The 24589-nt window shown below is 38.6% G+C and overlaps 1 protein-coding gene across 8 annotated transcripts in view; it reads left to right on the top strand.

Annotated features, from left to right (window-relative positions):
- elna (elastin a) overlaps positions 1 to 24589 on the top strand; it is a 55694-nt gene that overhangs the window by 13303 nt on the left and 17802 nt on the right. For 6 of the 8 annotated variants that reach the window (XM_088427909.1, XM_088427912.1, XM_088427910.1 and 3 more), the window contains exons 3-22: positions 1820 to 1867; positions 2423 to 2518; positions 2691 to 2717; positions 19264 to 19329; positions 19449 to 19523; positions 20536 to 20565; positions 21355 to 21390; positions 21479 to 21559; positions 22132 to 22179; positions 22266 to 22328; positions 22532 to 22561; positions 22641 to 22706; positions 23019 to 23060; positions 23152 to 23238; positions 23322 to 23372; positions 23456 to 23578; positions 23719 to 23754; positions 23863 to 24009; positions 24080 to 24226; positions 24348 to 24510. In XM_088427909.1, the coding sequence (XP_088284035.1) occupies positions 1820 to 1867; positions 2423 to 2518; positions 2691 to 2717; positions 19264 to 19329; positions 19449 to 19523; positions 20536 to 20565; positions 21355 to 21390; positions 21479 to 21559; positions 22132 to 22179; positions 22266 to 22328; positions 22532 to 22561; positions 22641 to 22706; positions 23019 to 23060; positions 23152 to 23238; positions 23322 to 23372; positions 23456 to 23578; positions 23719 to 23754; positions 23863 to 24009; positions 24080 to 24226; positions 24348 to 24510 (1462 nt within the window). The remainder of the gene's footprint in view (positions 1 to 1819; positions 1868 to 2422; positions 2519 to 2690; positions 2718 to 19263; positions 19330 to 19448; positions 19524 to 20535; positions 20566 to 21354; positions 21391 to 21478; positions 21560 to 22131; positions 22180 to 22265; positions 22329 to 22531; positions 22562 to 22640; positions 22707 to 23018; positions 23061 to 23151; positions 23239 to 23321; positions 23373 to 23455; positions 23579 to 23718; positions 23755 to 23862; positions 24010 to 24079; positions 24227 to 24347; positions 24511 to 24589) is intronic. The other 2 variants (XM_088427908.1, XM_088427915.1) reach the window with 2 other exon arrangements.

The raw sequence follows: 24589 nt of genomic DNA, 5'->3' as shown, positions 1-24589 counted from the left end.
TATTATTGTTGCTTCTTCCTTGGTATATGTCCTTTTCTCACGGTGTGAATCATTATCACATCTACATACATACAGTATACAGTAAAATATTGTATTCGCGTGGTGTGACCAGATGAAATGTTTTACCAGCGTACACTGTCATTTTGGCTGCACTTGCGGGTGTAATTTCAGTAATTTAAACCATACAAACATTCGTATGCAATCTACGTATGTAAATAGACAGTAGACATGAAAGTAGTGTTACATCAAAAACCAGTATCATACCATCTATTTTAGTCGGTAAAAAATGATGCATTTCTATCATTTCTCAGTACTGGCGCTTAAAATGCAGCAAATTTGCTCCAATGGTGTCAGATGATGTTGGCTGCAAAATGTCAGCCGTCCAAGTCTAACAGAAGGCAGAAGTGGCGGGTCTTTCTGTCCAGTGTTTAGCTACAGACACTTTTCCATCAGGGGCACGTGCAAATGTATCCGCTTTTAATTGATAAACCAATTAATTTTCAACATCATCCATACTTTGCATATCAAATTAAAACCTTCTTGCAAGGAATGGCTTGAACCCAATGAATAAAGATCCAAGTCTGGATGTGGCCTTTTCCTATGTTCACAGAGGTGGATGTGCTAACCTCTCTTTCACCACACTGCCCTAAAATATAAACAATGAATATGTCAGTTCCATCTGACTTTTGTACATTACTGAATATAAAGTGATTAGTCACTATTTCACACTCCCCCTGATACACCCTCATTGCATTGCAGATTTTGTTTTCATGAAAATAAAAAAATAAAAAAAACCTATATTGCAGAGAGACATGCTGTGAAGGTTCCTTACATGCCAGACAGACGAGTTAACTGTAAAGGCGCACACCATGGGCACTCCTCGGATGCAGAACTACTGCAGTACACATGTTTACTTAAATCCATTATTAAACCCTACAGTATGCAGTAACTGTAGTACTGTCAATCCTTCTCGTTTTCATGTCTTGGCTGTACGTAGTCAGGATTACGGTGAGCCGCAGTTGCCCTATGAGTAGGCGCTCAGACGTTTAACTAGAGTCAAGCAAGTATCTGACCAAACATGATTAAAAAGCAGAGTTTACACTTGAAATTCCAATGTATTATAAAAAGTAAGAGGATCCCAAAGTTTTCTTTCCTCTTTTCCAATCTCTTTCAGCCACTCGCAATGACCAAAACAAACAAAATAATAAGTAGTACTGTGCTCACCTGACTGGCCAGGCAATCTGTCAAGAAGCTCAACGGGCACTGCTACAAGATGTGGGCATTCCTATAAGACACGTGATAGGCTCCCAGCACGACACTTGACCAATGAGGGCAGGAGTTGTAACCCACTCCCGCTCAGAAGTTGAAATCCACTCCTCATTGGTGCCTACGTCTTTAGGAGTACTTCACGGTTGTTCACGCATCGTGCGGGGGTTGGTCCCCATTAACTGCGAAAAATGAGGGATTATTGCTTAAAAAGTGCTTAAAAAGTTGTTTGTATTAATTTAAAAAAAAATGTTTAAACTTCTTGTAAACGTTTTTCATTTTCTTTTTATCAAAAGTATTCCTAGATTTTCTTTGTTGAGTGATAACATGAATGGAAAAATATTAAAACAAATAAAACTCCACACAGTTAGACAGTGCTTCGCGCTAGAGTTGCACTGAGGACAAAAATAGGGCCCAAAATGTCAGAATCTTGGCCACACTGCATGCAAATATGTGGGACTAAGGAAGGTAGAGTAAGTCAAGTGTAAGAACTGTATGCTATCATGACATGTAAACACACCATAATTGAAATATTTTATATTTGATTTAAAAGGGTCGACGGGAGGTGTGCCCGCCGGCTATAAACCAGCTAAAGCAGCAGGTGAGTGGAACCAGACATTACATTTATCTGCCCCCCCCCCCCCCCCCCCCCTCAAGAAAGAGACCCAAGAGTTGTGTCTTGCAAGTTTTTTTTTTTTTTTTTTTTATCCATTATAGCAATAAAATGCACATATAAAATGCATTCTGGAGGAATAATACATTTTTATGTTTATTTTTTATGAATGTGTGCATTAACTAAAAAGTGCCCTGAGTACTATGTGAAATTAGTTACAAGCTTAAGCTTAGTTTTGAAAGTACAATGTTAAATTAAACAGATGGGACGAGAAAGAAAAACACACCACACCCCCACTTGGAAATAGTCCGTTTTGTTAATGAAAATTCAGTTTCTGACCAAAACTCAACTTTAATTAGGCTAACTCTGGAGAAAGACATTGGAATCCAATGGCATGTGACTACAAGCAGACAAGTTGATATGCTATTGTTATAGAAGTGAACAATGGTACAACCACTGCTATTAAGCCCGATTCATCACAATAGTTTTGTTAGCAATACATGACCACAGATCGGTTGTTCTCTCTTTTACGTTGTCAATTAGGTGGTTATGGAGGTGGAGCACAAGGTGGTGGCCCAGGTGGTCTTGTGCCAGGAGGCGTTGCGCAGACTGGATTTGGTATAGGAGGACTTGGAGCAGGTAGGAAAAGGTTTCATTAATCAATAAAGATCAATGGTCATGAAAAGTCAGTGCCATATTGCAACATTAAACCAATCCAATCCTTTGGGCTAAACTGAGGAGTTGTTTCAAAAACCAACATGTGGGCTAAAGTATAACCTCCTTTTTTTTTTTTTTTTTTAACTTATTGTAGGACAAGGAGGGAAAGGACCTAAACCAGGTAAGATGAAACAATTCTAACATATTTGAACGTTTTAAGGTACTCTAAACAGCGGACAGACACATGTTTCAATATATTCTCAATGTATTAAGCTTCTTTAACTTCCTTCTTATTCGTGAAAATGTTCATTTTTCACTTTCTTATGTTGTGTCTACCTTGTTCAGTTCCATGAGGGGTTCAAACAAAAATTTCCCCCACAATATAATTCAGTACAAGTGCCACACCACTTACACAAAGAAGGTAGCTGTATCCCCATAGCATATGTAAGACGTTCAATGTGCTTCACACAACATTAAAACTAAACTATTACATAACTAGCATACATGCATGAATAGATTCCCCATAGTGTAAAACAAAACAAAGCTTTATTATCATTATTCATTAAAAACATTAGTGAACAGTTTGCGTGTTTTGCGCTCATTGGATCACGCGGAAGTATGGTACCTTAAGTTGTGTCTGGTAAATGTGTTTGTTACAGGAAAGGTTTATTGTAAGATTTTATTATTTGGGCAAGTGACTGATCTGCCAAAATACAGGATAGCTGGGTCTAAAAGCTTTGTAGTAAACTACTTTAATTTGATTGGTGGGAATTCCCGACCATTTACAGGGTGATAAAAATTAATGTATCCCCTGTAGTACAGTATATGTTCTCACACTCATCGTCCAGCCACTAGACAAAGGTAAACATCCTTCAATGAGTTGTCTCTAATTAGCTGCCCTTATCACCCGGTGTTGTCGGTTTACATTAGCTTGACCGCTTATAGACATCTTGATTGAGAGTGAGCGTTTACTTGATTGTACTGCGCTACACGTCTGTCGCATTAGTGAATGACGTTTGGCGGAGTATGCTCGAACATCCACGCCTGCTGAACAATGGATCCAGAGGACTGATGGTGTTTTTTTGTTGTTTTTTACCGTCAGACCCTCACAATATCTGGAAACCTCCAAGTTGAAATATGCCACGGCCCTTTTCTCCAGTACTGTACAATAAATATTTTCCATTGCTGTATTTGTGTCTACACTTCACCGGTAGCTTTAGTGACTTTTGGCCATCGTTTAATTTCCACAAGCATTTACTGATACAATCTGAGCATTACTCTATGTGTTCGGACAGATAAGGAAACAAGCAAATGTCGTACTGGCCTGATAACAGAATGGACTCTGTGGAGTGCCACAACCCTGCCCTCAACCGAGACTGGCAGGGCAGTAACTTTGTGTAAATGACCTCATTTCCAGTGCTGTATAAAGTGGAAGTTGATTTTGGCAAGGATTATTTGAAGGGTATTGAACAAGCCATTTCATCCATGTAGGTCATGCTACTGTCACTCATGAGCATAACAATTAAAATGTATCTTATGTATATGTTGTGTATATTATATGCTTATACTGTCCATGCCCCGCACTGGACTGGCAACCGCTCCACAGTTAACAGATAGGCTCTACCTTAGCTGTGACTCTATGAGGCTAACAAGTATAGCAAATGAATGGAAAACACGACCGCTGCAATCGATCGGTAGTTGCTCTTAGTCTTTGGTAAGAGACAGCAGGTCTCAAAATTCATGTGGTGATTGCTATCTCTGGTTCTTTGGTCGCTCTGCAAGACACATTTGCAATCAGTGATTACATGCTGACATAAAAAAAATTCTGTACCTGTGCACATTGAGAAACCTTTCAATCATTCTTCAGTTGAGGCCCGATAGTGACGCTGCATTCCACTGGTAAGCTCCTAATTGACCCAGACAATTATGCAGGGCAACAGCTGGTGAAATGAGTAGCGTGACTATAGTGAATTTTAGCGTAGCTCTTGCAAAGCCTTGTAAACGTCACACTAATTGTAAAGTGTGCAGTTTTGACAATGCTCTGAACCCAGGAAAAAAAATCTTCCTTTGAGGAAGAGTAACTGCACACCATCATCTTTCCTGTGTTCTTTCAAAGGTGAACTGAATCCTTGACGCTGTAATTGGACAAAATATATCCTTTATACCATTCATTCTCTTTCAAGAAGTGAGACAACATAATAGGATACAATATAATCAGATTAACGTTTTGTGGCCAATGGCAATCCTTGCAAAAAAGGACATAGTCAGACTCACTTAAAATAGAAGGCACGTTACGTGGCATATGCATTGTCAAGCTTAAATTGATTTGTTTGTGCAGTCATTGCAGGTTTTTTTTGGTTTTTTTGGTCACAGCAGTTTACATTTACGACAATCAAGAATGTTAACTTAGTCACTCAACCTTACATTTTTAAGAGCACCCCAGCATGCAAAATCCAAACAGCTACTTCTCTACAGTTCACAACCTATTCCCCAAAACTGATTGTTTGACTTTAAAAGTTCCACTGTACTTGCTCAAGAGCACCACTGCAGTACTTGGGAAGTAAACTAGCCCCTCAATGGCACAATTTTCAGATTCAGCAACTGGACAGCACTTTTGCACCTTGGAACTTAAAGCGCTTTAGTGACAACTCATATACCTTCTGATGACGCAGAATTAGGAGCAATCAGTGTTTGGCAAGTTACTTCAAAACTGTAATTCCTTAGTGAAGTAATATTTAAGTTACAGTTTTGTAACATTACAATATTACTGCATTTGAAATTTAATGCCTTGCACTACTATTGCATTACTTTTCTATTACTCTCACCACCATAATTGGAAATAAGGATTTGCCATTCTAACTGTAGCTCATTACGCCCATTACACATCCAGTGAAAGGTTGGCTTAAGCCTAAAACCAGTATAAATCATTTAATCTATATTGGATTGTAAATCTTTAAAGACAAGATACAAAATATTGTTTTGCATTTTAATCCCTTTATAATTTAGCTTCACAGCACAGTGATGCATTGTTTATGCTCTTGGCAAAAACAGTCAGTGCATTTCACAATTTCAGTTAATATTCAAATTCAAGATCAGTTGGCTAGGTTAGAGACATATGGTACAAAAATAGATGGTTTCAGTGGAGCTAGCTAGTCTACATCATTGTTAAGGTGTTCAACGTACTGGCTAACATGAGTTTTGTTACACATTGACCAGAAATATTTATAGACTATTATTAATAACAATTGTACAATGAAAATTAGCGTTAGCTTACTTTGTCATTATCGCCAGTTGCAACTGGGATAGTGCTGATAGTTTCCAAATGCTGGTGAATCAATTGTGGAAAACGGCAGCATGCCTCCTATCGAATTTTCTAACCTCTTGATGTTGAAGTGTCATCCTTCAGCAAGTGAGCGCAATCCTCTGCGTGTTTTCTTTTCGCTAACTTAATGTTACTATGGCCCCAGTTTGTCAAATTACTGGTCCTATTTCATGAAGTGGACAGATTTTTAGGTTTTGGGCACTAAGTGCACCTAACAATTATATTTTTCTCGTCTTTATCTCTGGAGAACTGAAAGTAATGGTTGTATGTCCATCATGTGTACATATTGTCCATATTCAAACTGCCATTTCATTTCAACTGCAGTAGATCAGCAAGTAAACATGTTGCAACAGACTTTTCTCATCCGATCTCATGTACAATATTACTACTTTTTTGTGTGTAAAATATTACATGTACTTTTTTTTATGTACATGTATTTTTACTGTGTTACAGTAAAAATTAATGCATTGCAGTAATTACATTACTTTTGTAATGCATTACTCCCATCACTGGTCAAATTGGTTGGGAGATTGAACCCACAACCTCTTGGTAGGGAGATGATGACTCTATCACTGAGCAACACCTCCCCTGAGATCTATGGAGGTTTTGATCAGTTTTTGAACTTATGATGATCCCCAAGCGGTTTAAGAAGGAGTTGTCATTTGCATTTTTCCTTACAACTCTTTTTTTCTTTGTCTGATGTCTATAGCATGCAACAATTCATGACAGTTAGAAAGACAGCATGACTTTATGAATTTCTCCTTGTGAAAGCAATCTAATGTCACAAAGCATCAGGTCAAAAATTGAATGTTAATACATCTGGAAGCTGTTACATTTCAGACTTCCCTGCTGAGTTTACACTGTGGTTGGCTGAGATTATATATAGTTACCATAACTGCTAGGTATACCTGCAATATTCATTTTGACAGAAAAATATGATGTTGAACGACTTCAGATTTTTGGCCGGCTTACTTCTACTTAATGTCTTTGTTACCTTCCCAATTTAAAAAAAATAAAAAAATTCTTATGATAAAATCTGAAGTACAAAATAAATTTAATTTAAGATGATAGCTCACTGGTGTCTGTAGTTTGTCATTAGGAGGAGACAAACGTCAGCCCAGTTTGCATCAAAAACAAAAAGCTGTAGCATCACTTTAGGCTTGGTTTCCACCTTTCTGCTCTTAAGCACTGTGTGTCAGTTTGAATTACACTATTATCCTCAAGTAACTGTCAAACAGTGACTGGCTTCATAATTAAGCCATTATACACTGCTGCAAACAATTAAAAATATTTGGCCGGCGTCCAAATATTTGTGAAGATTTCCCTTTTGTCAGGTCACCAAAACGTGTACACAGGCAGCACACAACACAAGAGCTTTTTTATTCTTACTGCAAAAGTTGCTTCCTAAAAGATTTTCTTGAGTGATGTAATGAGATTTTCTGAGCATCTCCACAATCTTAGACAATATTCCCAAGAAGTATTGTAATTGAAAAGCAATGAAAGTTAAGTTGTGGCTTTTATTAGTTTTTGTTTGTGTCTAATCAGTTTTGCATGCTACACGCTTGAGTCTCATCCTGACGTACTCTCCGTGTTACTTGATGAGCCATCCCTTGGCAAAGTCAAGCGAATCTTCCAGCGTTTGTTTTCCAGTAAGTCTGGAGTATGAACCTCTGTCCTTGTCCATCTGGCAAAATTGTCCCTGGGTTGTTTAGACACAGATGGAGGTTCTCTCTCCCTCGCTCTCTCTTGCTCTAGTTTCTTAAACTGTAAATTAAAACCCACAACCAGCGGAACTCCCCATTCCAAACGATGGCATATTTGATTTCTGTTATGAACAACGAAGGCAAAGTACAAATCCACACAAATATTTACAGTTAAACCGAATTTACATAAAACCATCTGATTCTGGTTGATGTTGTAGGTTTTACTGCACCGTTCCATTTTCCATAACAATTGCACATTGTTACACACGGGCTCTGTTGGCCATGTTAGTTCAACAGCAAACACATAAATCTTTTGTCCTCAATCAATCAATCACTCAATCAATCATATTTTATCTGTATGGCCCTGCATCAACGAAGTCTCAAAGGGTTTCACGAGAGAAAAGAGGTCATGTCGAGACTTCTTTTGAAAAAAATAAGTCATACGGAGACATTTTTTCAGTGTAGGTACACAACAGTGTCCCCTGTCAAAGCTCCCAGAAGGGGAAGGAAAAACACAAAAACCCCAATTTGGGGAACATCAGAAACCTTCAGAAGGGACCATAGGTGGGAGGAGCCCCCCTTCCAGGCTCACAGGTTGAAGTGGATGCTGCTTGTACCAAATACAGATACACAATACATACAAATACAGATATACAATATACACTACAGAAAAATTGACTTCATTTGTAACTTGCTTCAAAGTCATTTTCAAATGGAACACACCTTAAATACACGTTTGATCCTGACTATTATGTTATCATTGTGCTAATAAATAGAAATGAGCCAAATTAGACCAAGTACAGTCGAATGTTTGCCATTGCTCAATCACAAGCTGGGAGAAAACAATACAAAATACATGTTTTATAAAACTCTACAACCTTATTTTTTTTCTTAAACAACCTTCATTCTGTATATAGTTTAGAATCAATTGTTGTTTTCCTTTTTATCAAACAGTGAGATACTTATACATTTTAAAATTCAAACATAAAATCTTTAAAATTTTAAAATTTCAAAAGGTTTTACCCGACATGTTTTGGTGTTATCGTCCGACTTTTTCAGAGTGTAGTTTTTATTTTTGAATTGTATTTTTTTTTACGTCGCTCACTGTCTGATAAAAAGGAAAAGGAGGGTTAAACCTTATTTTTTGTTGCATCATGCATGTATGTCCTTGTCTGACATACACTAAAGCAATATTATTTGATCATTGATGAGAGAAATGCTTCTTACTTGTTTCTAAATTGTGCGGACCTCATCCTTTTTGTTTAAGGGAAGTTATGGACTGGTTTTTGTGAAGTAGGTAAAAAAACTGCATATTTACCACGAAAAAAGACAGATTGCCAGGGTTCTTGTTGTCATAGTAGTTCACATACGGTGGCTATTTTTGTGCAGCTTGTTTTCAATTTGTGGAGTAATAATTGATGAGAAATTATGCTAGACATCACTTATAGGTAATATTATAAAAAATATCTAAAATGATAAGTATCCCGTAAAAAACAAAGGATCTTCTGAATGTGCAATCAACACATACATTACACTGTTTGTTATTACTGCCATATCTGACATTGTGTGGAGTTTTAGGATAATACCTTTAAAACAAACAAATGATTTTTAAACTAAAAAAAAAAAAGCTATGCAAAATACTAAATGCATAGAGTCAACAAACCAATTCCATATATTAAATATTTTTCAAAATACCTCAACTCATGTATAAAGTATACAACCATCAGTCTTGTTTCCAAAAGCTGTTCAGAGAGAGTTGTTATGCCCTCAGAGGGGAAGGTGTATTTATAAAAACAAAGACAAGAACAAACATAAAGATAATGTGTGGTTCAGTAAAAGATGCTCAACTATGGAATAATCAGGAAAAGAAATTGAAAAAGTCTGAATCTCTTACTATGTTTAAAAAGATGTTGATAAAAAAATACAATGCAACAAAGATACCGACAAATGTAAACCTGAATAATTGTACCTTATACCGTCATGCTTCATTCTTCATCGATAATAGATCGATAATAGATATTTCTTCTATTTTATTTATTTGGGTACAATACAATTCATATAATTCACTTGTACATGACTAAATCACATGTTTTTTGTTTATTATTATATTTTTTTAATAGAAAACAAGGGGGTAGGATGAGATTTGTTTGATAAATCAAAATCAATCAAATACATTTCTTTGGTTTGTTTTATACTGTAAATGACCAGCAATTTATTGGTGACCACTCTAATTTGCCTGGCTTCCACCCCAAGTGAATTGCGGTTGTCTCCATGCTTCTGAACAGGGCTACACAGATGGTAATACAGATGTCTCTACAGATTCCTCAAATTGTATGGAGTTCCACAATTACGCTTTTTGATGGGTTTAGGATCTTGTAACCTTCTGCGGCTTATCAAGGTCTTTCAGTGCAACAGGCCACTATTCTTCAGGGTTCATTCCTTGTATTTTGCTCATCCATCCATGACATAATTTATCTTTTCAAATTCTTTCACTTAGTATTCTTCTCCCAACGATTGCAGCAGTGACACGCAACAGATGGCTGCACTGTGTTCGCAACCTTTCCTATGACGGAAGAACTTGGAAAAGGCTTTGGAGCCTGTGCATCTAGCGTCAATGTTTCACTGTGCATGTTAGCAGCCGACCTGTCCAATATTGATCTCCTTCCTCAACCCTGACTTGTCAGAAAAGTATTCAGTGCAATGGCAGTCAGATGCACATGTGGACCATCTGGGAGAGGAAACACACTTGGCCCAACTGTACATACCATGCCTCCAGGCTTCACTTTTGGACATGAGTTCTAACCCGATTCATAGTTTGTACAATTAATCTTCCCCGGGCTGGCTGCTCAGATCTGTGATGTTTCTCCTCATATGTTCCATAATCTAATGCTTGCAATGTGTTCCTGCCCTGTTCGAATGCCTTTGTTGAACATGCTGCAAGTTTGTGTGCCAAGCTCAAATGGTTGATGAGCACTGAATTGTAGATACTCTTCAGACATGTTCAGTGGCTCAGAGTTGGCAGAGCAGTGGGGACATTCCTTCAAAGTGGATAAAGAGTAGCAGATCCTCTCAGTTCTAACCAAAACCAGGAAAGGGCCGCACTTTCTGGTGAGGTTGAAAGCGTACGGTCTGCTGCTGTCGGCTTCGTATGACTTGAAGTGTATACAGTGACATCATTGACTCCGTTGGATAATGGTGTAATGCAAGGTTTACAAATTAGTCCAGTTTCAAATCTAAACAGGAACAACAAGTGTGGCCGCAGACGGAACGACAACATTGCCGAATTGAACATAAAGTTCTTGTTCTGTAGACTGGTTTTAGCCAAACTTTATAAAGGGAAGGCATCCATTTTACATTGGAAAAATCTCACGGCACACCATCAAACAACAATGTTACTTAAAGTTTGAATTGGAAATAAATCATGATGATCTCACCTCCATTTACTCACAAATGGACTTGTATATTTTGAGCCTGCTTATTCAAACAGAAAGCTGTTTTATTTGCAAAAAACCATGACTTCATCTGTTGTATGAATGACAATGGGTAGATACACAGGCAACCTGTACCTTCTGCCATCTACTAGAATAACATTTAATCGTTCTGCCTGTCCCTGTATTTAACTGGCACCGATAGGTGAACAAAATATATTTGTAATGATCAATTATGTACTAACTTTCAGTTCAGTTTAGTGGAATTGGATAATATCCCACCTATGGATCCCCTCTCATGGTGAACTACTTGTTGGGAATTACAGCTCTACATTAAACAGGGATTATTCAAACTCACCAGCATTTAGAATGTTATTTCACCATGACTTGCCAAAGATAATTTTAATTAATAATACACATTGCTCCTGACAGATTTATTGCTCACTTCATGTGTGTAAGTGTGAATGTTTGTTGTGGGAAATGAGGCTTTCCCACTGTGTGTGAGAAGTAGCAGCACTTTGCGATGACCTCAGGTGTATTAGTCATATTACCCCCCCCCCCCGTTTTAATGTTTTGGCATACAAGGAAAAGAGAGAACAGTTACCTTTGGAAGTGCTACAGACAGACAGACAGATTAACAAACAACTCCACAAAAATAACATTTAGCGGACGTAATTAAGGCAGCGCATGAAAAATTTTACATCAAACTGTTTCCAGAGTTATTATTCAGGCGAGCTCGCACAACAGCACAGTAGCTCGGCGTGCAACCAGAAACTTTCACACTTATGGTTTGTATAAAGCCATGAGAAAGTATTGATAAACGCCTGTATGTTTGAAATGTTCTCGCTTTTTTTTTTTTGCATGTGTTTTTAATCATTTTTCCACCGACATATAACCATTCCATAACAAACTGGTTTGGCACAAATAGTTTGGTATGCAGGTTTGTGAACCTTCCGTCGGAATACCAAGGACAGTGCCACAGTCAGTGGCACAGTCAGACTGTGTTATCCTTGAGGGGCAAAGGATTTCTCAGAGGGTCATCAAAACAAAAAATTGTCATCATATCATCAACATCAACACCCAATTTCATATTGAATACAATTTGCACATGTCGGTATGCACACATTCACAATGTCTAGGTTCACAGTTGCTCAGACTCTTTTAAAAACATATAAATGAATAAATAAAAAATGTTCTCTTTTTCTCTTTCTCTCTTTTTCTACTCACACTATAGCATAATCAAATCTATGACTTTTAGATGTAGTCTTTCGGTCCTTTGACCCAGCTTAAATATTAATCCTATGTTTTGGAGATGTTAAATTATTTGAGAAATTCTCTGTGGTGTCATTTCCTTCCCATTGAGTCACCGGTGTTACTGTAAGGCAAATTTGCACACTAATATCAGTTGCCTATATCATTTTAATTTTGTGTTTTGTTTTGCAACATTTTGTGTGAATTTTTTGAAGGTTTTTCGAATTTGAATATTCAATGGCAATCTATCTGAAAGTTATCTCAGAAATTGTTACTTGAGTATATTCTTCTTTACAGATAGTTGACACTGTGGAAGGAATCTTTTGCAACCGTTTCTATGAACATTTTACCAGTAGAGGGTGCTAACTTTTTAGCTAACTTTTTTTCAGGGTGCTGCATTTAACTGTATATATATTTGTGCCATCGTATACTACGTTCACATAGGAATTTGAATTGACTCAATTCAGATTTTTTTGCTCCTATGCAACCTGTACACAATATTTTAATGGCAGTTTGAATGACCCGGATCCCGGACCCGGATTTTGTTCAATGTGACTCAGGCCTCTTCGGTATCTGGTCATAAAACTGATCCATATCCGATCTTCTGTCTTGTGACTTCAGTCTATAAATGGCCAATTTGCGTTCATCCGACCCGCGCGTGACCATGAAGCGAAAGGTCACAAACAATGATGTGCTAAAGAAGGTAGGCAGGTTGGAAAAAACAAAACAACAATGGTGAACGAATCGAAAAACCTCACCCTTCTCCTCCTCAATATCCTCCTTAAATTGTACGACAGCCATTTCGGCACTACCACATAGTCAATTCGGCTATCTATCGTGTTACTTCCGTAAGCACTAAAGTCAAGCACATCCACTGTGTGATACATCACGTTGTTCTCAATGCACATTCGGGACAGTTTGGGGTCATTTATAGTTCACACACAGGTCAGATAGATGTTGCATTTATTTGGAAATGTGAATGACCTACCAAAAAAAAAAAATTTAAATGGAGCATTAAGTCCTGCTGTCTGAAAGTAGCATTACAGACATGTTTGTTGCTGTGTGGTTACCATGACATGGCAGTTATCTTGAGTGGCTCCTGGAAGGTCCAAGCCAAGCCAAGCCCCCACCCTCCATCCTCCTCTCCTGGTTCCGTCAGTGGCTACAGTAGGGTCAATAATGATTGGGTGGAGCTGAACACACCGCTGTGTGATAGTTGGTTAACATAGATGTTTCTTCTATGTATATAATAGGAAGAAATAAAAATGCACAAGATTGTACATTATATTTAACCATAATGCCATAGGAAGGACTTAACTGTTCAAAGATTTAAATCTCTCTGTAGACCACTGTGAGTGCAATTAATACCATTTGTGGGGGAGACACTGGTTTGCTCGATATAGTGTTTAGTATAGCAGTTTAGAAGTGCAGTTAACATGCAAGTATTTACCTCAACCATAGAACTTTAACCCTTTACTGGGCACAGCGCCCGCTTTTGGCCGATAATCTAAAGAGGCAAAACGGTCGAAAGCGTCCGTAACAGCCATTGCTTGAATTTCAACATACTCCTAAATGTCTCTAAAATTCTGAAAATTCTTGCCTATTTAGGATTTAAAAAAGAAAAACGTGCCAAAAACAGCCATTTTTGCTATCGGCTGAAAGTGGCCGCTGTGCCCAGTAAAGGGTTAAGAAGAACTGGGCTACAATCATTTCTATCAGGAATAACTCACTTATGACGACAAATAGATTGACTGAGCACTTATGGAAATTGTCATTGATAGTGTCATGACTCTATGGAAAAAATAAATGAAAAACAATACGAGGAATCCTGCAAAAGTCTGCAAGATCACATGTTAAAGTAAAGGAGAGTTAATATTTGCAGCAGAGTGTGAACATATAATGAATCCAACATGTACAAAACCTTGAGTCTCGCAATTGGGTGCAGATAAGTGACAGCACAGGGAACCTGGAAGTGACAAGGACAATTGGAGGTCACGGGAGAAGGGAATGGAATTCAGTGTATCCGCTTGTGTCTCACGCAATGTGGAATGACTAGAGCACCTCACATCACTCTGCTTTATCCGGCTCGCCCTGCATCACCTCACAAAAATGCAATCCATCCACCAACTTGGAAGTTGTACAGCTCGATAATTTGATACTGATAAAAATCGTGTGTGATGACTACGAAGGACATAATGATAGGTTTAGTTTTTAAAGTGAAAATGTATTGGAGACCATAGCCAAAGAACTGAACCCACCTGTCAATCAAAGAAAAATGCTGATTCTTCAGGGAATATGTCAAGTCTTTGAAGATGAAGTCAGTGAGAAGATTTTCCAGCACGTCGCAGAAAGTGTAGCAGAGTGCATTGCCAAAGCACGTCTCTGTTTTCTGTGCACCTTTTGGTGTTAATGATCTCACAGTTAGGGCAAACAAGATACAGGATGTGTTGTACTTCTCATTTCTGCACTTTAACACCGGTTTCTGGTTCAGATGCCGGAATGAAAGGGTCACCCGTTCACAGGGTCTCTAGCTGCTTTTCTGCAAGTAACAGAGCAAAAACGAAGAAGGAAGAAAAGAAAAATGCATCTAACGACCCATCAGAGGTCTGTCCTCCGCTTTGCTACTTTCAGCGCGTTTGAATAAAAGTCCAAAATAGAGAGCGAGAAGTGGAGAACAGAAGAGGTGCGAAGCAATGAACCTACAGCATTTGTCTTTCTCTAGTGTGTGGTTCCCTCCCAATGATGCGATTAACACCTTGTGTATGTGCTACATAAATTCACAGAAAGTGTTGGACAATCATAAAAAATTATGGCGAACAAGTGAAGGAGACAGAGTGAGGAGCGAAGACAGCGTTTTGATTAATGGCTTTTGTATCCCTCGGTTCTCAAACCATATTGTCTGACCCCGCCCCAATGGAGAATGAGCGAGATGTTGGAAGGGTGAGATTGAAACCAGATACTCCTGTTCACACTGGCTCATATCCATCACTTGTGCTGAGAACATGACCAATGATTGAGTCTTAGCCACGTTGTCTGGCTAGTGTCAGTCTTATTTCTACAACCAAGAGGTGTACAGTTCCTTCTTCTTGCGTTCCCTTCAAACGCTTTTATAAAAACTTTTAGGGATGCAACAACAACTTGTCACAGACCTGATCCTTATAAAGGCAATTTTCTCTTGAAATAGATGTCTTGGTAACATTATATCTTGTAAGCTCTGAAATAGGTGCAAACAGCATCCATGAGATCTTGTCCTCTGGACGTTGACTGTTAAGCTCATTTTTGACATCCATTCATCCCTCCAACTAATGCATGTATTGCTTATTGATACTAAATCTACAAGGATAACACGTAAACATTTTACTAAAATTAAAACTTTTGAGCATTTTTTGAAGAGGACGAAATTTGTGATGAGACTGAGCTTCAAAAATGCCTCAAAACATTGTCATTTGCATACCAGTATTATCTTTCTTATCTTTTTGTGTGCTATTAATACTCTACCCCACATTAGGGAGACTACATTAGGAACTGATTTGAGGACTGGGAGTAATTTATTTCTACTGGTTTGTCGTTCCTGTCCCAAATGAAGTTGTCGTATGATCAAGCAGCCCAAAACAGGATGAATTTTAATTTTAAAAAATAAAGAAAAAAATCAGTCCATTGTGAAAGGGCCCTAAAGGGATCAAGCCTGTGATACACCACAGTACTTTTTCATTCACCTTTGCATTTCTGCTGTTGACTCTCTGGAGTAGTATTACATTTCTAGCCCTTCCATATTTGATTGGATTGTTGAACTTTTGTTGAAATGTTCTGTCCATTATCCAAATACTTACAGAGGAGGTCCCACGAGGTTCCTGTTTTGCCAAGAGTTGATCATATAGAAATGTATCTACAATATACAGACGTTATATGGAAATTCTTCAACCTGTCAGAAATTAAATAAATACAGGGAAAAACCACCAACAGAAAATGACCGTTTGATATAAGGGCTTTTGTGCAGAAGTTCCGTGGGTGGTAAATTGACAAACAAAAGTGACGTATACTTCCACTTATCTGAAAATGATGAGGGCCATGTTTGTGTGAGTTGATGTTCTGTTGTCATACGTGTCCAACAAAAATATGGTCTAGACTGACAAGGTGTTTGGTAATACTGTAGAGCCAAACAGAGCGTTCTTGTTCTGTGCCTTCACATGTCAAGCCATGAAATAGCCTTTTCTCAACCTCTGTCCTCTGTGATCCCCTCACATGAGCTGCACCCACATTAACATATGAAGCATCGCACATGCTGCTCAGAGCCACGAGAGAGCATATTTGCATGTTATCTGACCATTTCTATGGATGCATTTACTAAGGGAATATATATTGTTATATTTGGCCCATTTTCTCACTCTCAAGTAAAGTCAGAACATTGAAAGCGGTTTGTGCCGAAATCATGGCCTGGTCCGTACATCGTCTTGGACTCACTTATGTGTCTGCATCTCATCTTGTGATCTCAAACAAGAGATTTTTCTGATTCAGATGCTGGCTGACCCTGATTGCCGTTGGTGGAGACAACTTAACTCATACGTTTAAAAACAAGTGGGCCACTGTTATGTTGCAACACTGACACTGATGAGGATTGGACCTCAAACAGATTGGACTCAAGAGGATGACCAAAAATTGACAATTTATTAACAAAAAGTGCATTCACCATGTCAAGTCCAAAAAAAAACAATACGGAAAAAACACAAAAATGTCAAAGTAGCCACCAAAACACACTTGAGAAGTTCCACAATAAATAAATCAGACACACAGATACAAACTAAGATATTAACCAAAAAATTCCAATGGGAGAACGGAGCCAGCAGAAGGACATTTTCAAATTATTAATTGAATGTAGCAACAAACGTTAGAGCAAGCAACACTCGGAAACCAACAAAGAAGCAGGGCAAATAAACACCAAGTAGCAAGTAACATCAAGAATACCGGGTATCAGGAACACTAGATCACACGACAAGAGTGGCGTAGAATAATCCAGGATCACCCGTCTGCTCCGGCCGCACTTAAGAAGTCAGGTGATGGAATGCAGGTGTGTGGCCGGTGATTCCGCCCCCCCGCTCCATCAAGGAAACCCCAAACCTCTGCAAAACACAAAACAGCCTTGGAGGAAACATAAAATGGAAACATGACAGCCAAAGTGTAATTGAGAAGTACTGAGTTATAGGAATATAGTTATAGAATATGCACTCATTATTTCTGTCTCATAATGTTTTTGTTTGAGCTGACTGAACAATTACCTAATGTCTGGCCAGTTTTTCAACGACTTCCAAAAGTTATTGATGTTTTTACCCGTGTATCTCTGTAGGTTTTGAGTATAATATGGTTCAACATTTCCAAAATGTTTGATTTCATTCATATTATATATTATGTTGTTTGATATTCTAGAAACAGTATAAAAGTATATGCGGTAATTCAACAAGTTATTTAAATCGGCATATTGCAACATTTTTCTAGAATCACAGGTAAATTTTGTCATGAATAAGACATGAGAAAATAAAAATGTGAGCAAAACATTTTTGATTAGTACTCCTCCGGGAAATACATTTGTTTTTGTTTTGACCTCAACTTTTTATGTGCAAAGGTATACGTACTCACAAAAAACTGTAAATGAAGGCTGATAAAAACCTGTTTTTAGGAAGAAAACGAAGGTTATCTGGTGTTGTACAATTTTATTTCATCTCCCATTTTATTATACACATTTTGAGGATCCGTTGTACAGTATATCTTTGTAGCTTATCCTTTTTGAAGTATTTGTGCCCCTGCCCATGCACAGTACAAGGGCACAGTAGAAATAATTGGTAAAGGCCAATCACATGCACTAGGCTGTTTGAATGTAGGATTGTAAGTACTCCCCAACAGAGGAGAGAAGATTACAAAGTCAGACCGTACACTAATGAAATGACTCTTGATACTCAGCTCTAGTGCATTTGAATCACTGCTCTGTATTAAGAATAAGATTTGTTTTTGAAAAAATAACACTGGTGGTGCGTCGCTTTTCACAAGTGAACCTCTGGTGGAATGGTGTAGTCTAGCCGTCAAAGTTATTAAATTAAATCGGTAAATAGTCCTCCTTTTCAGCTGCTACAACACCGGCGATTCCAAATTTGACTTGAAGCTAACTTTGAGGTGTGCCTGGATGTACATTTCATGTCTAAGAAGGAGATTACTTAGGAACTCTTAGCTCAGCGCAGAGGCTCGTGTTGCATGCCTTGAGTGTTTGTCAAGCCTTTGGCAAGGTTCATCGTGTACTGTTGCTTTCCTCACACATTCCTCGTCATCATCACTAATCATTGTCATTACCTTCATGCTGAGCATTACGGGGTGCTCTCCAAGATCTCATCCTATCTGTCTTGCTGCCTTTTTTTGGCTTGTTTCTCTTGTTCACATGGCCTCACACCCAACTTTTAGACCCTTTTTAGGTGTTTGTGTGACTGTTATTTTGGCTTGTTTCAAAAGCTTTTATGCTTCCAGTATGCTTGTCCCAGCTCAGCTTGTTCAAATATAGTACCTTTGTGTTTGCCAATGTGATGGATTTTGTTCTAAAATGAGATTGACACACCTGGTTTAAGCAGAAAGAACCCAAGTGCATCAAAGAGCCTGAAAAGAAAGATGCCAATACTTTTTCTTTTTTTTTAATCACAATTGCAGTTAACATAGCAAAACCAAATCCTTTTCCCTGGGCTCATCTGCGCTCCCCCTGGCATGGCCTCACACCTGAGGGCGGCCCGACCCATTATTTGAGAAACACTGCATTAAGTGATGTTACGCTATGTTACATTATGATGTTGTGTGTGTGTATTCACATTATATTTGTATTTCACGATGTAATGTTAAGTTCCAAGGTCTAATATGAACATTACTGTAGCACTGTATATGATAACTACATGGATAGGGTGCTTAGAGTGTCCTTGCACTGTTGCCCAGCATTGCTGTACATTTTGTTTATCTGTTGCTACTTTCTCAAACTCGAGTTTATCTTCTTCCCAGGTTATGGCAATCTAGGAGCTGGGGTCCTTGGAGGTGGTGGTTATGGAGCCGGAGGCCTAGGTGGTGGTGAGTACTACAGTTATTTTTTCAGCTACATGGATGCAGTGTGAAACAGTTCATAACTCTTGTTCAATTTCAGAAATACTTTATTTGAACTTGCAAATGTTTCCTCTTCACACTTACAGTAGGGGGTTATGGAGGGTATGGAGGCGTCCCCTCTGGAATTTTCCCAGGAGCTGGACAGAAGGCCGGTCAAGGAGGTTAGTCATAACTCAGGGATAATAAAAATGTAACAAAGAGTACATTGATATTTACTTGCCAATTATTTAGGTAAACTCATACTTGGTGAATATCTGAATGACTTCCTCAATAATTGATCAGTCACTTGTTTAGTCGATTTTTGAATTACGTTTTTTTCGGTAGATTTTACTTTCCATCCCTTTAGTGAAAAATACGACATTTCAAATGAACAATGCAGAAAAAGACTAAACTCTTCATCACTTAATATTTTTGTTCCATAATGTGTCAAGAAAAAGGCAAAAATGTAGGTCACGGTTTTCAAAGTAAATGCAAATGTTTCACTTTCATTCAACGCAAAACTGTTTCCATGGAAGACAACAGAAAATGGAGACCATTTTTTTTTTTTTTTTATGAATTAAAAAAAAAGTGTGCTGTTTTCGCACACTAGCATAATATTTGCATAATATTTGAAAAAAAAATATTGATAAGTACATGGGATTAAATGTCTGGCCATTACAAAGACGTATAAATACGTATTTGGAATTGAATAAGTCAATACAGGCAATTTTCAGACATTCGTTTATTGTAATATAAAAAGGAATAATGCTGTAAATAAGTACCCAGGATCGTATGTCTGGACTCTGTCAAGACATGCAGTACAAATACATTTTTGAGATTGAATCAGCTAAATGCCTTGAGAGTGATACTACTTTAATTAGAAATGTTTGTCAAAATGCGGCGGGTTCCATTAAGAAAGAAATCCACTGCGAACTCTGACTTACTAAATTACAGTACAGGGTTTTAGTATGGTTCTTAATAAAACAGTAAAACCAATGAAGCAGTACCAAACAGTAACTTTCATCATCACTTTACCTTAGTCGGGATCCCAACAAGTGTGGCCTGGGTTTGTAAGTTTTAATTCTGGTCCTTCATTCAATCAAACTTTTTGGAGAGGCGTAAATGACAGAAACGAAACAATTACTGTATATGTTGTTGTTTTGTTAGATTTTAACAAACCTTTCCCAATCACAGGTGCTGGAAGCCATCTGCTACCATTTGGAGGTAGGACGTCTGCTGGTACACTGATGGACTACTGTACAAACACTTTGACAAAAATTTTAATGATTTGTATTTTTTCTGTTAAAAACTGAAAGCTGAAATCAATGCATCATGTTAATAGTAATTCAGCATGAAAAATAATGTTTTGGACAGAAACATACTCCCACAGAGACTACAGTGACCTCACTGTCTGTGTTGTTTATGTCCGTATGATTTACTTTAAATTAGGCAGCTTGATGAGGCATATACTCCTGGGTCCACTCATGACGAGGGCTTTGGCAAACAGCCCTTCCTAAATATTGGTTGGCAGAAATAAAAGACTTCCCTCGAATAAGTCTGGCTTTTTTTTGCGGCTATACTCAGAATAACGTCTCATTCCCATGAAAGAGCAAAGATAAAACAGCATTCGTTTGCCAAAACTTTCCTCAACAAATCTCGAGGGGCCACATACCTACAGGTAGTGCGCAACGTCTATTCAGGCAAATATATGTGGAATTTAAGAATTTCAAAATGAAAAAAAAAGAGCTGAACAAATAAACTATTGTGTCTTTGCTGTAGCCAAACTAGCCTACTTGCAAGGCTGACAGCTCATTTCTTACATGAGCGGTTAGCCAATGAAATGAGGCATTTGATGAGCACAGCTAATGACATTCATAGTGACTGCCTTCCATAATTATATTAAAAGTCAGCCATGTCACTTTTGATCGGGAAGGTATTTGACGTGACGTTAGACAGAGTCGAAATGCAGTCGCCTTAATAAATGACTTCTGATTACACTACGTTTTATTACAGGAGCAGGAACTGGAACTGGAATTCTTCCTGCTGGAGGCAAGACACACAACTTTGTATATTTTTGCCTTTGCTTATGCTTACATGAGTGTTTTCTTACTCACCTCATGTGACATTGTGTCCTTAGTTCCAGGCCCCGTTATTCCCCAGACAGGCTTGCCAGGAGGGGCTGGTGCTGGATCAGGAAAGAAAGCTTCCAAAGTACCAGGTATTGTATAATCAAATCATAATCTACTCTTCATGTTCATGAACTGACCGGATATTATTTCTATGTAATCTATCCATGCAGAAGAAATTACAGCAAATTGGTCTTCTTTTGCATGGGAGGGCTATTGTAGTAGTTTCAGAATAGTGACTCACAGTAAGGATTCGAGTCTCACTGGTGCCTGTAATTATTGTGTAAACAATTCCAAGGCTGCTAAACCCTCGATTTGTTCATATTCACATTATTATCCCCAAAAGAAACAATAAAAGTAGAAATCATTTGCCATCTGGAGTGTTTCTCAATATTTACCATGAACTTGTTGGTCATATTACCAGTTCAAAAGATGAACCATCCCTACCCTGATAGTCCTCTTTAATTGGTTTGCTTACTTTCATTTGAAGCTTTCCATCGAGCATCTTGTGAGGGCAAACCAGAACAAATGAATACAGTCGTCAGTCATTAAGAATATGTTGTACCTTAATCTCCTGTTCAAACCTGGTTTAAATTCACATAGACCCAGAGAGACTGTTGCTGTGTTTTCGTACACATTCAAGTTGTATCATTGGTTCCGACAGGTGTGGGTGTTCCAGGGCTTTATCAAGGTGGATTGGTACCAGCAAATGGTATGTCCAGTTCGTTGATCAATTACTGGCAGATAAAAGTGCTGTACAGCAATCTTCTACTACTGTTTTCTGATTGGTGCACTCAGGATTTGGTAACCGTGGAGTTCTTCCAGGAGTAGCTACAGGCAATGGTCTCAGTCAAAAATCACGTAAGAATTTTCTTGTACATTGATAGTTAGAACTTAGGAGAGACGTCATAAAAATGGACACAACTAAAATAGCACACGGTATAAAGATTTACTATTGTGTACATAATTCACTTTATTAGGTATGGTTTTAAAACATATTTTAAAAAGATTTTTCAAAATTTATGTATACTATATAACTAGATGATTTGATGTTTCTTCTGCAGTTGGAGGGGGACAAGGTGGGACGGGACCAGGTCAGATCATTTTTGCATTTTAGATTCATATGCAGTACGTTTTTGTCTTTCAAACCTTTCAAACGTGTTCTTTACGCAGGCTATGGTGGGCAGATGCAGCCTGGAGTGTTCCGTGGATACCCTCTGAAATCACCCAAAACTCAAGGTGTTAAAAAAAATTGATGAGTGGTGGATTTATCCTTTTCATACATCAGTGGATGTGCTTTGCTTTATATTAGATGCATGTTTTGTTTGACAATGAGCTACAACTATATATCTACTATAGCTGTCCTGCTTTGATTGATGAAAAATGTTTAATTCATTTGTGGTCTCCATCTCATTCCTGTCCAGGAAATATCACAAGTGATACTTGAGGCATACAGTTGTAATTAATAATGAGAATGAGTTGATTTGCTTTATATTTCTTAATTCTACATCCAATGCTTCAGTGTATCCTGTATTGTTAATTTGTCCTCAGGTGGCCATGGAGCAAAACCTGGAGGTGGAAAACTTCCCTTTGGTAAAATTGCTCATATTTCATTGTTACAAAGATTTGCTGTAATCACAAGATCAGCCAAATGTTGATCATATGTCATGTTGCAATGTTCTAGGCTACGGGGGGTTCAGTAATCAAGGAGCTGGACTTCCAGGAGGTAAAGGTGGCCCTGGGTCAAAGCCTGGATTTCCTATTGGAACTGGTTAGTATTCCTTTTTTGCGAGCACGAGGCACAAAAGCTGAAATCCTGTTACATAATTAGCATTGTCTTTTTCTTTTTGGCAGGAGTGGGCCCTGGTGGCATCTCGCCTGCACAGGCTAAAGCTGCCAAATATGGTCAACCTTAAATATAATATTCAAGTGCTATGAGTCTCATGCCATAACTGTATTTAACAAATGATATATTTGTATTTCTTAAGGTTTGGGTGGTGCTGGTGGTTTTGGTGCTGTTGCCGGTGGTGCAGGTGGTTTTGGTCCTGGTCTAGGTGGTGTGGGTGGTTTTGGCGGCCCAGGTGGACAATATCCAGGGCAGGTTCCAGGAGGTAGCCTTTCTTGAACTGAAATCCCAACAATATTTTGCTATGATATGGGTCTCATCAGAGAGACAATATGTGGAATGATTTAAAAAAGATTAATTGCCGTAAAATGAATGCATGCATTAAATTTTGCCCTTATTTTACAGCAGGCTATGGAACTGGGTCCAAAGCTGCTAAATACGGTAACTAATATGTCAGCTTTTATTTATACAGCAATGTGAAAGCATTTAAACAAATAACACAATCTATATTTTTTAGTGACTCAGATTTATTCATTGCTGGTATAACAGGTGGCGTACCAGGCGGGGTACCAGGTGGCCTACCAGGGGGTGTACCAGGTGGCCTACCAGGTGGTGTTCCCGGTGGTCAACCAGGTGGTGTACCAGGTGGCTTACCAGGTGGTGGATATTTACCATCAGCAAAAGCAGCTAAATATGGTGGGTGCCAAGCTAACACTTTTTGTAGTCCTCCTGCCAAAGGTGGCGTCTATCTGATTTTATTTGACAGGAGGTGTACCTGGTGGTGTACCTGGCGGTGTACCAGGAGGTGTACCTGGGGGTGTGCCTGGTGGTATCCCAGGGGCTGTACCAGGGGGTGTTCCAGGGAATGTACCAGGTGGTGGATATTTACCATCAGCAAAAGCAGCTAAATATGGTAGGTGCAAAGCTAATGGCTTTGGTAGTGCTTGTGCCAGTTTGCCTCCATTGGGTGTAGACGCTATGAAATATCATGACTTTGTATCATGAGCAACATCTGTTCTGATTCTCCTTTGAAGGTGGTGTACCAGGCGGTGTAGCAGGGGGTGTGCCAGGTGCTGTGCCAGGTGGTGTACCAGGAGGTGTTCCAGGGGGTGTACCTGGTGGTGTCCCAGGAGCTGTACCGGGGAGTGTACCAGGTGGTGGATATTTACCGTCAGCAAAAGCAGCTAAATATGGTAGGTGCAAAGCTGATGGGTTTAGTAGAGTTAGTGGAAATGGTTGCTTCAAGTGCTGGGTATTGTGGCTTGAAAGTGCATTG

This window comes from Hippichthys cyanospilos, chromosome 11 (assembly GCF_059441005.1).
Source record: "Hippichthys cyanospilos isolate Australia breed blue-spotted pipefish chromosome 11, RoL_Hcya_1.0, whole genome shotgun sequence".
Classification (NCBI taxonomy): domain Eukaryota; kingdom Metazoa; phylum Chordata; class Actinopteri; order Syngnathiformes; family Syngnathidae; genus Hippichthys; species Hippichthys cyanospilos.
The sequence above is the reverse complement of the archived record's forward strand: the minus strand, read 5'-3'. Positions and strand labels throughout refer to the sequence as shown.